At 42.4% G+C, this 15,534-nt stretch overlaps 1 protein-coding gene across 3 annotated transcripts in view; it reads right to left on the bottom strand.

The window, feature by feature from the left end:
• nfatc3a (nuclear factor of activated T cells 3a) overlaps positions 1 to 15,534 on the bottom strand; it is a 183,800-nt gene that overhangs the window by 60,821 nt on the left and 107,445 nt on the right. For all 3 annotated transcript variants that reach the window (XM_043707036.2, XM_043707037.2, XM_043707038.2), the window contains exons 7-8: positions 11,115 to 11,170; positions 9,827 to 9,953 (exon numbers count right to left, since the gene is read on the bottom strand). In XM_043707036.2, the coding sequence (XP_043562971.2) occupies positions 9,827 to 9,953; positions 11,115 to 11,170 (183 nt within the window). The remainder of the gene's footprint in view (positions 1 to 9,826; positions 9,954 to 11,114; positions 11,171 to 15,534) is intronic.

The raw sequence follows: 15,534 nt of genomic DNA, 5'->3' as shown, positions 1-15,534 counted from the left end.
AGGGGGGGGACTAGAGGGGGGGGACGAGAGGGGGGGGACGAGAGGGGGGGGACGAGAGGGGGGGGAACGAGAGGGGGGGGGGGAGGAGAGGGGGAGAGGAGGGGAGTAGGGGGGGAGGAGGGGAGGAGAGGGTGGGAGGAGAGGGTAGAAGGAGAGGGGGGGAGGAGAGGGGGGTGAGGAGAGGGGGGTGAGGAGAGGGGGTGAGGAGAGGGGGGTGAGGAGAGGGGGGTGAGGAGAGGGGGGTGAGGAGAGGGGGGTGAGGAGAGGGGGGTGAGGAGAGGGGGGTGAGGAGAGGGGGGGTGAGGAGAGGGGGGTGAGGGGGGGGCAGAGGAGGGGAGGCGAGGGGGGGAGGAGAGGGGGGGGAGGAGAGGAGGGGAGACGAGGGGGGGGACGAGAGGGGGGGACGAGAGGGGGGGACGAGAGGGGGGGACGAGGGGGGGGGGGACGAGGGGGGGGGACGAGAGGGGGGGACGAGGGGGGGGGGACGAGGGGGGGGGGACGAGAGGGGGGGGGGACGAGAGGGGGGGGGACGAGAGGGGGGGGGGGGACGAGAGGGGGGGGGGACGAGAGGGGGGGGGGCGAGAGGGGGGGGACGAGAGGGGGGGGGGGATGAGAGGGGGGGGGACGAGAGGGGGAGGGACCGAGGGGGGGGGGGGGACCGAGAGGGGGGGAGGAGAGGGGGGGGGAGGAGGGGGGGGGAGGAGGGGAGGCGAGGACGGGGGGGGGGAGGAGAGGGGGGGAGGAGAGGGGGGGAGGAGAGGGGGGGAGGAGAGGGGGGGAGGAGAGGGGGGGAGGAGAAGGGGGAGTAGGGGGGGAGGAGGAGGGGGAGTAGGGGGGGAGGAGGAGGGGGAGTAGGGGGGGAGGAGAGGGGAGGGAGGAGGGGGGAAGGAGGTGAGGGGGGGTTGAAGGGGGGGGGAGGGGGGGGGGGAGGAGAGGAGAGGGGAGGAGGGAGGGAAGGAGTTGAGGGGGGTTGGATGGGGGGGAGGAGAGGGGGGGAGGAGAGGGGTGAGGAGAGGGGGTGAGGAGAGCGGGGGGAGGAGAGGGGGGGGAGGAGAGGGGGGGGAGGAGAGGGGGGGAGGAGGGGGGGGGAGGAGGGGGGGGAGGAGGGGGGGGGAGGAGAGGGGGGAGGAGAGGGGGAGGAGGGGGGGAGGAGGGGGGGGAGGAGGGGGGAGAGGAGGGGGAGAGGAGGGGGAGAGGAGGGGAGAGGAGGGGGAGAGGAGGGGGAGAGGAGGGGGAGAGGAGGGGGAGAGGAGGGGGAGAGGAGGAGGGGGAGAGGAGAGGGGGGAGGAGAGGGGGGAAGAGAGGGGGGAAGGAGAGGGGAGGGAGGAGGGTGGGTGAGGGGGGGTGAGGGGGGGGGAGAGAGGAGAGGGGGAGGAGGGGGGGGAGGAGGGAGGAGGGAGGGAAGGAGGTGAGGGGGGGTTGGAGAGGGGGGGGAGGAGGGGGGAGGAGAGGGGGAGGAGGAGGAGAGGGGGAGGAGGAGGAGAGGGGAGGAGGAGGAGAGGGGGGAGGAGGAGGAGAGGGGGAGGAGGAGGAGGGGGGGAGGAGGAGAGGGGGGGAGGAGGAGAGGGGGGGAGGAGGAGAGGGGGGGGAGGAGGAGAGGGGGGGGAGGAGGAGGGGGGGGGAGGAGGAGAGGGGGGGAGGAGGAGAGGGGGGGAGGAGGAGAGGGGGGAAGGGGGGAGGAGGAGGGGGGGGGGAGGAGGAGAGGGGGGGAGGAGGAGAGGGGGGAGGAGGAGAGGGGGGGGAGGAGGAGAGGGGGGGGGGAGGAGGAGTGGTGCAGGGGGTGGGGGAAGGAGGAGAACAAGAAAATCATTAGAAGGAGGAGGACCCTTTATGGACCAGAAAGGTAATCCGAGTTGACCCAGTGGAGGTGGCACAATCCTCATCTGGGTTAAATGTTTATCAGGGAGGCAAAGCAAGAGAAATCAGAGGTCATGGATGTAATTTTCAACTCTGTCCATAGGCGAGGTGCCAGAAGATGGAGAAATGTTAATGTTGTCCCATTATTAGAAAAGAAAGATTGGAGTAGGCTAGGAAATTATAGGCCAGTCAGCCTAACCTTGATAGTGAACAAAACATTAGAAAAAAATCTGAGGGACACTGTATATATTTGGAGAGACAGATTATCAGGGATAGTTCAACATTGATTTGTTACAGGAAGGTCACATTTGACAACCAGGATCACATATGTTGAGGTGGTAACCAGGAATGTTGATAAGGGCAATGCAATTGATGTGGTCTATATGACCTGAGCAAGACATATCATCTGGTCCCTCATGGCAGACTGATCAAAAAAGTAAGAACCCATGGTATCCACAGCAAAGTGGAATGTTGAATCTAAAATTGACTGACAGGCAGGAACAGAGGATGATGGTAGAGGAATGCTTCTGTGACTGGAAGTCTGACTCCAGTAAGCTTCCACAGAGACTGGTGTTAGGGCCCTTGCTGTTTTGGTGAATGAAGATAAGAGGTAGTAGACAGAGAAGAAGGGAGGAGAAATCCCCTCAGAGAGTGGTTGAGTCAGAAACTGTCATTCCATTTAAACAGTATGTAAATGTCCACTTCTGTTGTCATAGCCTCTAGGACTATGTGCCAAAAGTTGGAAAATGTGATGAGTGTAGTTTTGTTGATCAGTATCAATGTAATGGGCAGAAAGATTTCCTTCTGTGCTGTAAACGTCTGAGTTTATGAAAGCTTGTGCAATGTGTTTGCTGTAACTGGCACATGGCATCGAGTGCAAAGCATCCAAGATGTATCCGAACAGAGCATGCAAATATAACTTCTTAATCAATGAGCTTGAAAATTTGTTCATGAGCAGTACAGAGCTTGTGTGAGGAAATGCTAGTTAGAAAAGAGAATTCAATGTCATATCAAATACAGAAAGCAAAATAAAAAGGGAAGGTAAAGACTGGATGAAGAAAGATTAGAAAAGGAAAGAAAAACAGTAAAGATAATGTGATGTTTAAAATAATTTCCAAAACTAAATAAAATCTAAATGCTTTTAAAAACAAACTTCAAAAGCAATTAGTTAAATGGGTATTTAAGACTGAAACAGACAAACCCCAAATTTATTAGTTTACCTTACAACTATGATGTCAATACATGAATTACACACTGTTCAATACAATTCAATGGGAAGTCAGATGGTGATGCTGTAAAGCCTATAAATGAACAAGTTCTAGATTTAAGTTTAACTACGTATATTAATTACAAAGCATGAATATGGAGACTAATGGAATACTGTATTCTCCACGTGCTTGGATGAATGTGGTCCAATGCTTGAGCAGCTTAACATTTTGGGCAACCTGTTTGGCTGACACCCCATAAACCATGTCAAATATTCAGTCTTCACTATCAATGAAAAGTGTAGCATTGTGTACCATCTGCAAGATGCAGTGTGCAGCAATTCAACATTACACCATCAACAGCACCCCTTCTGAACCTCTGATCTCTTAACACTTGGAAGAACAAGGAGCACCATCACCTGAAAGTTCCCTCCAAGCCATATATCAACTAAACCAACACTCCTTCACCTCGCTGGACACAAATCTGAGAACAACATTTCTAACAGCATTGTGTACTTACCTACACCACGTGAATTGCAACAGTTCAATAAAGCTGCTCACCAACGGCAAGGTGGCAATGGCAGCTCCTGGTTGTGGTAGTCCTAGAGCTGGGGATTCCTGGTTATTGGCAAGGTGGTGGCAGCAGCAGAACTAGGGGCTCATGGTTGCAGGGCTACCATCAGCAGCCTGTTGGCAAGATGGGCCCAGCTAAGAAGTGGCACCTGAAGAATTGGAACTCTGACCTGGGTGGGTCTGGTGTAATTGGCAGAGGAGTGGCAGCATGGTTGCTGTTGGTCAGCCAGCTCAGGGTTTAGGACTCATGACAGAAGTGGCAGAATGAAGATGTGTTCTCTGTCAGCTATATCTTTTTATTCTTAAAATATTCAAAATGGCACTGGATTGTGGCAACAGTTGAAGCTTTTCACTACTTTACTGTTTTATTCATTACAGACAACAAGTGACAATAAATCATCATTCACATTGTCCAGGGCAAACTGGGATGGGCAATAAATGCTGGCTCGGTCAGCAATGCTCACATTCCACGAAAGAAAAAAAACTGTGCCTTCCTCAAGCTTGTCTGTTTTGCACACAAATCTGCAGTTAATGCCATTAATGTTATTTTTACAGTAAATTCTATCCTAACCTATTGAAAAGTGGTTACTAGTATAAGCAAAAACCATAATATCATAAGTCAATCAATCATTTTTAAACATATTCTCCTATGGTCCTTTTTTTTGTTTGAAAGTAGCAGCAATTGCTATTGCAAATGTCAAAACTCAAAGGACTGCTGCCAAACAAAATAGTGTACCTGCCAGCACAAACAAAAAAAATAAGATTCTGAACCGGGGAACAGAAAGAAAAAATAACAAATACTGGAAATCACTGGGAGCCCTAATTTCAGAATTCACTGTCCTAAGACATTTCACTTTTTTTTTAAGGTGTGTCATGATTCCATTGGTTTTTCCCTCAGCTCTATCATTCTTCTCTTTTTATTAAATTTGACAGGCAGTTTTGCCAACAGCTGCAATGTATCATAGATGAATATAGTTTTCTTCAGAGAATTATGACTGTGAAAGACACCCAAATTTCCAAACAATGAACTGTTGTGAGGGTTGATCAATATTTGGTACAACCCAGCGTTTTAACTTGCTTCTTTTGCAACACTACTAAAAAAACTTTTAACTTGACAATCACGCAAACAAGATTAGAGTGGTGCTGGACGCCTACTCGCAGAACACTTTACAGAACATCTCCAGGACACCCACAACAATCAACCCCACCGCCCCGTGGCCCAACGTTTCAACTCCCCCTCTCAGTCTGCTGAGGACATGTAGGACCTTGGCCTCCTCCATCACCACTCCCTCACCACCCGATGCCTGGAGTAAGAACACCTCATCTTCCGCCTCGGGTCCCTTCAACCCCATGGCATCAATATGGACTTTACCAGTTTCCTCATTTTCCCTCACCCCACCTTACCCCAGTTCCAACCTTCCAGCGCAGCACTGTCCTCATGACCTGTCCCATCTGTCAATCTTCCTTCCCACCTGTCTGTTCCACCCTCCCCCCCCGACCTATCACCTTTACCTCTATTTCCATCCACCTATTGCACTCTCAGCTACCTTCTCCCCAGCCCCACACTCCTCCCATTTATCTCTCCACCCGCGAGGCTCCCAGCCTCATTCCTGATTCAGGGTTTTTGCACGAAATATCAATTTTCCTGCTCCTCAGATGCTGCCTGACCTGCAGTGTTTTTCCAGCACCACTCTAATCTTGGCTCTGATCTCCAGCATCTGCAGTACCCATTTTTGCCTAATCATGCAAACAAGTGTAGGCCACTGGGATCTTCAAGCCAGCTCTATCACTCATTAAGACCATGGTTGTTCTGATTTTAACCTCAAGTTCACATTCCTGCATATCCCTGATAATCTTTCATCGCTCTGGTAATCAAGTAACCAAACCTTCACAAATCTTGCAATCAAGTATCTATTTATCGCTCCCTTAAAAGTATTTAAAGATTCTTCCTTTTGAGGAAGCGAATTCCAAAGACTCTCAAACAGTCTGAAACTGGCCCAGTGGACCGAAGTTGTGGAGCTGATTTTTGCATTGAATGAGAACTATCAGCAGTATTGATCAGATGGTGTCAGGAAGATCAGATTGTTGTAGTAGCAGCAGCTGCAGCATTGTACAATCCCAGGTTGTTGTCACAGATATTCCACCACCATCTTAACTGTTCTGTATGGCCATTTGGGAGAAGACTTCAAGTGCGCTCCGCTTTCTTCAAATATCGATAGATAAGAGCCCTCAATTGGGAGAAGCAAATGATGCTCTCCTTTCCCAGCTTTCTGCACTTCAGCAATTTCAAAATGTTTCAATTTTTGCTCCCCTAAACCATTCCTGCACTTGGCACTCTTCCAAGTGTAGTACAGTAATAGTTAAGGCAGCACGGAGAAACTGAGGCAAAGAAAATTATGTTTAAATCAGGGTAGTTGTTATAGCTAAACATTCACAATCTAATCAATGTAGGGACACATGGCAATCAATATGGTATATCTCACTCCCCTTCAGAAAAAGCCCTATACCCCATACCAAAATGTTTTTTGTTGCCTCTTTATTCAGGGCATTACTGTAGCTGAATTTTAACTAAACTAATTAATACAAGAGGTCATGACAATCATTTGGTGCATCACACACTACAAAAAACATGCTGCACACCTATACTCAAACGTCTGAGCAAAGTGTATGAGCTGGAATATTATGTTGAGGTTGTACAAGGCATTGGTGAGGCCTCTTCTGGACTACTGTGTACGGTTCTGGTCGCCTTGCTATAGGAAGGATATTATTAAATTGGAGAGAGGTCAGAAAAGATATACTATGATGCTGCCAGTAATGGGAGGTTTGAGTTATAATGATAGGCTGGAACTTTTTTCACTACAGCGTAGGAGATTGAGGGGTGATCTTATAAAGGTTTATAAAATCATGAGGGCATAGATAAGAATAGTATGGGTCTTGTATCTTGGGTGGGGGAGTTCAAAACTAGGGGGAATATTTTTAAGGTGAGAGGAAAAAGATTTAAAAAGGACATGATGGGCAACTTTTTTTTTTTTACATAGAGAGTGGGCTATATGTGGAATGAACTGCCAGAGAAAGAGGTACAACTACAACATTTAAAAAGATATTTGGATATGTGCACGAATAGGAAAGGTTTAGAGGGTTATGGGTCAAATACAGGCAAATGGGAACACGTTGGACCATAGGGTCTGTTTCCATGCTGTATGACTCTATACTTGTCCATTTAAAGTAGACACACACACTCTATTTACGGTTGATGACCCTAAGTTCTACATTCTCCCACACAAGAAACATTCTTTCAACATCCATCCAGTCAAGTCCAGTCAGAATCTTATATTTCAAGTGAGTCACCCCTGACTCTTCTAAACACTAAATGATTTTGGATTAGTGGTGCTGGATGAGCACAGCAGTTCAGGCAGCATCCGAGGAGCAGCAAAATCGATGTTTCGGGCAAAAGCCCTTCATCAGGAATTTGAAGGGCTTTTGCCCGAAACGTCGATTTTGCTGCTCCTCGGATGCTACCTGAACTGCTGTGCTCTTCCAGCACCACTAATCCAAAATCTGGTTTCCAGCATCTGCAGTCATTGTTTTTACTTAAACACTAAATGAGACAGGCGTGGCCTGACTAGGCTTTCCTCATAAGGCAATCTGCTCATTCCAGGTATTAGTTTAATAAACATTCTCTGAACTGCTTCCAATTCATTAACATCCTGAAATATAGTGATCAATACTGTACACAGTTTTCCAGACATCGTGTTCCTAACACCCCCTTTTATCAGAAGCATAACCTTCCTACTCCTGCAATTCCCTTTGCAAGAAGCCGTAACATTCTATAATCTTTCCTGATTACATGCTGTACTTGCATGCTAAACTTCTTTTGATTCATGCACTGAGATACCCAAATCTCTGCATCTCAGAGCTCTGCAACTTCTCACCATTTAGATAATGCACTTTTTAAAATTCTTTCTGCCAAAATGGACAATTTCACATTTTTCCACATTGTACTCCACTTGCCAGATCTTTGGTAACTCACGTAACCTATCAATTTGTAGGCACCTTATGACTTACTCACAACTCACTTTTTACCCATCTTTGCGCCATCAACAAATTTAGCTACCACATCTTCATCCAAATAATTTATGTAAATTGGAAAGATTTGGGGCCTTCCCACCAAATCCTGTGGCATACCATTCATGACATTTTGCCAGCTTGAAAACTACCTTTCTTCCTACTTTCTGCTTCCTGTTGGCCAACCAATTTTTTATCCATATGAATATATTATCCCAAATACCATGATTGTTCAGAGCATAGAGTCAAATAGTATGGAAACAGACCCTCAGTCCAACCAGTCCATGCTGACCATAATCCCAAAACAAACTAGTCCCACCTGCCTGCACTTGACCCATATTGTTACAAAGATTTCTTATTGATGTAAGTATCTAAATGTTTTTTAGACACTGTAACTGTACCCACATCGACCACTTCCATCAGAAGTTCATTCCACACATGAATCACACTATGTTAAAAAAAGTGCCTTTTTAAAAAATCTCTCTTCGCATCTTAAGAATATGTCCCCTAACCTTGAAATCACCCTAAGGAAAAGACACTTGACATTCATCTTACCAATATCCCTTATGACTATATAAGGTCACTCCTCAACCTCCTATGCTCCAGTGAGAAAAAGCCCAGTCTATCCAGCCCTCCTTAAAATTCAAACTCTCCATTCTCAGCAACATCTTGGTAAATCTCTTCTGAACCCTCTCCACCTTAATACCGTTCCGTCAACATGGCAACCAGAACTGGATACACTCCCTCAGAAGAGGTCTCACCAATATCTTGTACAATCTCAACATAACATCCCAACTCCTATAGTCAAAAGGTCTGAGCAATGAAGGCAAGCATGTTAAACACCTTCTTAACCACCCTATCTACACATGAAGCAGACTTCAAAAAATTATGTACCCGAACCTCTGGGTTCTTCTGTTCTACAATACCACCCAACGCCCTACTTTTAAATGTATAAGTCCTGCCCTTGTTTGTTTTATCAAAATGCAGTACCTCACATTCATTCAAACTAAACTCCATCCGCTACTCTTTTTCCCATTGATCCAATCAATCAATATCTCTTTGTTATCTTACCTTTTTCGCTGTCCACTCTACCACCAAATTTGGTGTCATCTGCAAACTTACTAACCATGCCTTCTATATTCTCACATAAATCTTTATATAAATGACAAACAAAAGTGAACCTAGTACCAATCCTGTGGAACACAGTTGGTCACAGACCTCCAGTCAGAAAAGCAACCCTCCACCATCACGCTCCGTGTCATGCCATTAAGCCAGTTTTGCATCCAACTGGCAAGCTCACTCTGAATCCCATTTGATCTAACTTTATTAGTTAGTTTACCCTGTCAAAGGCTTTATTAAAGTCCAATATTTAAACACATCAACTATCTCACTAACCACCTCTTTTAAGACCCAAGGATGAAGTCCATCAGGGGTTTAGGATATCTCGTTGAAGCAGACAAGTTGGACCGAAGGGTTCGGTTCTGTGCTGTATAACTATGGCTCTATGACCTGTTGACCTGTTAACTTGCAATTCCAACAATTTATTCCATACTATTTTCCTGGTGATTGTAATTTTCTTCAGTTGCTCCTTTTCTTTCGATTTCTGATTTACAGCTATTTCTAGGATGTTATTCATATCTTCTCTGGTGAAGACTGACAAAATCTCTGTTCAATTCATCTGCCATCTTTTTAACCTTATAATTCCCCAAACTTTTGAGAGGACCAACATTCACTGTGTTAACCATTTTAAAGTATCTAAATAACGTTTTTCTATCTGCTTATATATCTTGGCTAATTTTCTCTTATACTCTTAACTTTTCCTCCTTTTTAATCTTGCAATAATTCTTTGTTACCATTTTTACATTCTGTCCAATTTTCTGACCTGCCATCTATCTTTGCACAATCGTATCTTTTCTTGAGTTTAATATAATACTTAAACTTTTTAGTGAAATATGTATCGTGGGTCCATTCCTTAGAATTTTACTTATTTCAAGTCAACATACAGCTTTGAAACGGCAATACAATGAAAAGCAAGTGTTTTTTTTCAAGAAATATGCAATTTTATTGAAGAGAAAATATAACTTGCCCTTTTTTGGTAGTCAAAATAGAACACTGAAATTATTTACCTGGCATGTAAGTAAAGCGCTGGGACTGACTTCTTTTTCTCTTGCCATTGCAAACATAAAACTGAACTTGAACTGCAGACGTAACATTTTTGTTATGGTATGGAGGGACTTCAACAACAAGATTAACCTGAAACAAGATAACTTCAAAATTAAATTCATGCACTGTTTGCTTTCTACTGTTTAAAGTTTGAAAATGTAAATATTGATGATCATCATCAAGGTGGCTTTTGAATTTCGTACGGCAGTACCAATAGTAAAACTGCAATTTCAGTTCCTGGTATCTTCCACATTTCACTTCACTCCTCAATAAAATGAAGAATGGACTTGAGATACTGGGAAGATCATAAATGAGCTTTTGGTTTAAAAATGATAAAGTGTAAATGGTATAAATTTTAAAATATAATTAGACTCCAAAGATTAGGTTTCAAAATACTCAAACAAAATTTTCCAATCAGAAAATAACTGATTACTGATGTTATGATCGAATTAGGCTGAGCTCAACACACACAGTAACATTATCATTGGCACAAGATTACAATATCAAGCCCGATTGACTTTTTTGAAGACTTTAGCCTATTTTGATGAAGGCGGTAAAATAAAATCTTATTGCAAAATAAAACCTCTGATCAAGGAGTAATGTGTGGATGTGTAAAGTCTCTAATGCCACTTAAAGCAATTCAAGTATTTGGCACATAATTAAAGAAGAATTTTTCAAGATGAATTTTATTCTACTTAAACCTATTGAAAGGACAGACAACCGTGAAATGGCATTTCATTTCCTTTGCCTTAAAAAATAGAATTACAGATTGTTCTGCTATAGCGTGACACTTGTGTTTGTCTGCAACCTTGTGTTACGAAAAACTGCCCTATGGAAAACCACTGCAGAAGATCGTGCTGTATAAGACCATACTATGGAAAACCTGATATGCCCGTTCAGCAGAAAGTTCTTGTCATGCAAACAATGTCCATAATTCATCAATCGCATTATAGCCAATTTGCGCTTCCGAAATGAGTGTTATACAAGAACTACCTGTACAAGAAAAGTCTTGCATGTAATCAAATAAAATTTTCATTGTTCAAGTCAACATGGATAATAGGGAAAATATGTGACGGCTGCTTTTCATCTTCATAATTCAGGCAGTTCAACATTATTTGGAAGAAATTCTGAAAAGGTTACTTATGACTTTTTTAAACATTCATCAAAACAATGATAAGTAATCACTCCAAATATAAACGGCAGTCTATATCTAACCATAGTGAATAACATCAAAAAGAAACAAAAACTTACCCCTTGTGACTTCTCCCTGATAATTTTTCCTTCTACCTCCCATTGAGGGCGCCCATCTGTGAAACACATCAGAATAATCAGAGAACTTACTTTGCTACGATTCCACTGCATATTCCAAAATTGGCTCTGTTTAGAGGCCAGTAATGTTTTGATTAAAGGCACCAACATTTGAAAACACAGTTACTTACTAACAGAACAAAACCATAAGATTCCACATTTTAAACACTTTAAGCTATACAAAAGTCAGCAATCACCACATGGGTCATCAGTAGACAATGGAACAATCCCTGGTTACTGCACTGGTTATCAACTTAAATTATTTATTTAAGTCCACAAGTACAGTTTGAAAACCAAAACCTTCCAAATTCAGAACTATGAACCCTCAACTGAGATAGGTTGGTTCACAATTACTGGCTCATGTTACTCATGCAGATGGTAACTAACATGGATAGAAGCTTGGGATTTCAGCCAGTGCCTGTAGAATTGACCATGGCATCAAAACGAGAGTCATCTGGTTTGTACAAATCAATACCACACAAAGTTAGAATGAAATCACAATAGCTTACATAATTCATAATGTTTTCTACACAAACCCTTTAAAACAAAACACCATTTTCTTTATTATCATTTGTGTTGCTTTTAAAGTACAATCTACATATAGCATTTCATTTGTATTTACAATACACTGGTTTTGCCAGCTTAGGAATGTTAATAATACATCGAATTCATTATTTTGGGGGCTGAAGTAACTGCAAATTTGAATAGAGGGTAACATGAACATTTCAGCCAGTATCTGCAGAACAGACAAAAAAAAACGATGAGTCTTCAGCTGAGATTTACACAATGCTTTAGAGCTAGCAAAGTTCATTGATCATGAATATTAAAAAGAACTTCATAATATTGTTCCATGGAGATATTCACTGAATTTTACCTCTGAGTGATATCAGGTGAAATTTGAAAAATACTCCCAGTAATAAATACATTAATTTTGAAAAGGGTTGTTTCTGATAATTCCCTCAAGGAGAGATCCCCACATAGTTTCTTAATACGTATCACTAAATCTGGAACGGATAGCTAGTCCAAGTAATGGTCATTGTTTTGGCATAAGCCCTTCATCAGGAAAAAACCAAAACATAGACTTTCCTGCTCTTTCGATGCTGCCTGACCTGCTGTGCTTTTCCAGCGCCACACTTTTCGAATCTGATCTCCAGCATCTTTAATCCTCACTTTGTCCAGTAATGATCATGACAAGTTACTAACTATTGCAAAAACTCAACTGGTTCAGAAATGCCATTTAGTAAGGAAATCTATCATCCTTAACTGGGCCTGGCTGATATACGAGTTTAGACCCAAAGCAATGTGATTGATTCTAAACGGCCTCCTAAATTGATTTATCAAACCAATCAGTTGTAGCAGGTAAGGATGGACAACAAATGCTGGCTTTGTCAATGATGCCCACATTCGATGGCAGATCACTAAAAAAGTCAAAATTCAAATGAAAGTAAACAAAGTTCAATATTTTGTTTGTTGTTCATCCCACTGTTTTTTTGGAATACATACCAGGAGGTGGAAAATGCTCTATTTAGATTTCATTTCACAGACACTAAGACTTCAGTTTCTAGACAAATCATATAAGAAATAAAAACACATCTAAAAATACTAATTTTTCATATTTGCCAGAAACAAGTGAATGCAAGGGTGGAAGCCCTTTGCTTTACAAGATAATGAAACTCATGCAACTATAGATTTCCATTGAGAAAATCCCTAGCAGTCATATCATAGTATTGAATCGTTTACACAACTGCAGGAACTTTGCCTCCATCACCCTAAACTGATGCTTAATCCTTACATTGATCACACTGAAGACCTTACTGAAATCATGCCTTAATTTGCCTTATACGTGGATTCTTTGTCATGTTATAACGGTATAATATGTATTAAATATTACAGATTTACCTTTTTCACACCTTTTATTATTTTGGTCCATGTTCCTCCAGTCTTTTTGGCATGAGTCAGTATTCTGATACTCAGGATCAACACAATTGTTCTCTGAACTGTTTTCATAGTTTAAATGACTCTCGTGTTTTGATTAATCAAATTTTACAAGGAGTGCGGTCTGATATAGCACAATCTGAATATGGTTTTTTCCAATGTGTTTTCCAATATTTTAGTTGTACAGTTCATAATTTATTTTGCTTTGTTGATTATTGCTCCAATGATTGAACATTGAGGCTTGTGCCTCCAAAAACTGTTTAACATCTTTTATTATAATGCTTAGCTATTTGAACATCAGTGTCTTACATCACTTACTTTCTTTATATGTAAATCACACATAGGTAGCAATCTCCTCCATCCTTGTCCATAAATTTCACTTGAAGTTTGTACCATTTTGTAGTTCCCAGGCCATCTCACCAAATTCGATGTCATTGAATTTAGTCTATAAATCCTTCCTGTAGAAGCTGTAAGGCTTCACTTGAATTAAAAAGCTTCGAGGCCATATTACCCTTAAACCTCAGTTTTCTCTACGGTTCCACCATTGTCTATTCTTCATCCAATTTCATGCTGTCTATATATACGCTTCATTGCTAGAAACAGTTGATATAAATTTATTCACTAACTATAACTATGATTATGCATTATTTCAAACACATGCTAATTGTCTTTCCTATATTTTGCAGCTAAATAGTCTTTTCTATAAACAGGCATTGGTTAAAAATTCCAAACTTTCTGATATTCCCAGTAAATTGAATAGCTGATGTATCACTATTATTCAAGAATGATGGGAGATGGAAAGCAGGAAAATATAAGCCAGTTAGCCTAACTTTGGTCAAGGGGAAATTGCTAGAATCCATTTTAAGGAAGTTATAGCACTTATTTGGAAAATAACTATGTTATCAGACAGAGTCAATATGGTTTTGTGAAAGGGGTCTCATGTTTAATTGGAGATGGTGAGGACTACAGATGCTGGAGCCAATAAGATGTGGAGCAGGTAAAAGTACAGCAGGTCAAGCAGCATCAGAACTGAAGAGTCGACATTTCGGGCAGGACCCTTCATCAGTCTTGCCCAAAACGCTGACTCTCCTGTTCTTCTGATCTTATGTTTAACTAACTTTTTAGATCTTTTTGAAGAAGTAATAAAGAAGGTAGTTAAAAGGAAGCCTGTGAATGCGGCATATTTAGATTTCCAAAGGGCATTTGATAAGGTGCCTCAAAGGTTACATACAAAGTAAGCAATTGTGAAGTACGGGGTAATAGCTCTGGTTAGCTAACAGGCAACAGAGAGCAGAGATGGATGGATCTTTTTTGGGTTGCCAAGCTGTAATGAGTGGGGTGTTACAGGGACCAGTGCTGGTGCCTAAACCATCTATAATCTATAGGAATTATGTGGATGTGGGGTTGAATTTATGATAAATAGACAAAGACTTTTCCTTGGGGTGGGCAAGTCCAGAACTAGAGGGCAAAAGTTTAGGTGAGAGGGTGGTACGTGTATGGAATGAGCTGCCAGAGGAAATGGTGGAGGCTAGTACAATTGCAACATTTAAAAGGCTTTGGATGGGTATATGAATAGGAAGGGTTTGGAGGAATATGGGCCGGATGCTGGCAGGTGGGACTAGATTGGATTGGGATATCTGTTGGTTGGACCGAAGGGTCTGTTTCTGTGCTTTACATCTCTATGCTGACAAACACAGAATATGAGTCAAGTTTTATTACTAAATTTTGGAAATAAGTTTTGCTTAGGCAGGATGAAAATCTAAACTTTATGCACAATTGTTCTATAAAAGAAATGAACTTCTTGCCAAAATTGTCAATGTTTAAATCTTTAAAACCAACATCCCAATGTAACTGCACCAATATAATCAATGCAATTGTTATAATTAGTTAACTACATTAAATATTTTGACAAAAACACAAGTCTACAACAACTGCATGCACTTATTGGAATTGTTAATTCAGATGGCTACAGCAACATCAGTGGCATGGGTTCAGTTACCATAATGTATCAGATAGTTATTTCTTGGGATCTTCCTCTTCACCTTACCCCCATTGTGTTAAAATGGGACAGATAAATTGTGATTTCTGATTAATAGCTATTGTACAATAAGGGAATGACATTAGTAGAAGCAGACATGCATTTATACAGTACGTTTAAAGTAACAAAGTACCCCACGGGGCTTCAGAGGGGTGCAATAAAACAAATTTGACACTAAACTAAATAAAGAGATATTAGGGCAGATGATCAACAAGTTACAAGAGTTGGGTTTTAAGGAGGTTCTTACAGAAAAACTGAAGACATCTGTAACTCAGCACTAATTTCATTACTACCACACATACCACTTCAAATTAAGATATTGAGAGAAAAAAAACTGAAACTAGAATTGAACATCAAATTATTCTCGGCTTGCTTGCTCTATTTTGTTGC

The sequence above is a fragment of the Chiloscyllium plagiosum genome, unplaced genomic scaffold, assembly GCF_037043375.1.
Source record: "Chiloscyllium plagiosum isolate Xiang-an unplaced genomic scaffold, Cpla_swu_hap1 HiC_scaffold_17, whole genome shotgun sequence".
In the NCBI taxonomy this organism is placed as follows: Eukaryota; Metazoa; Chordata; class Chondrichthyes; order Orectolobiformes; family Hemiscylliidae; genus Chiloscyllium; species Chiloscyllium plagiosum.
The sequence above is the reverse complement of the archived record's forward strand: the minus strand, read 5'-3'. Positions and strand labels throughout refer to the sequence as shown.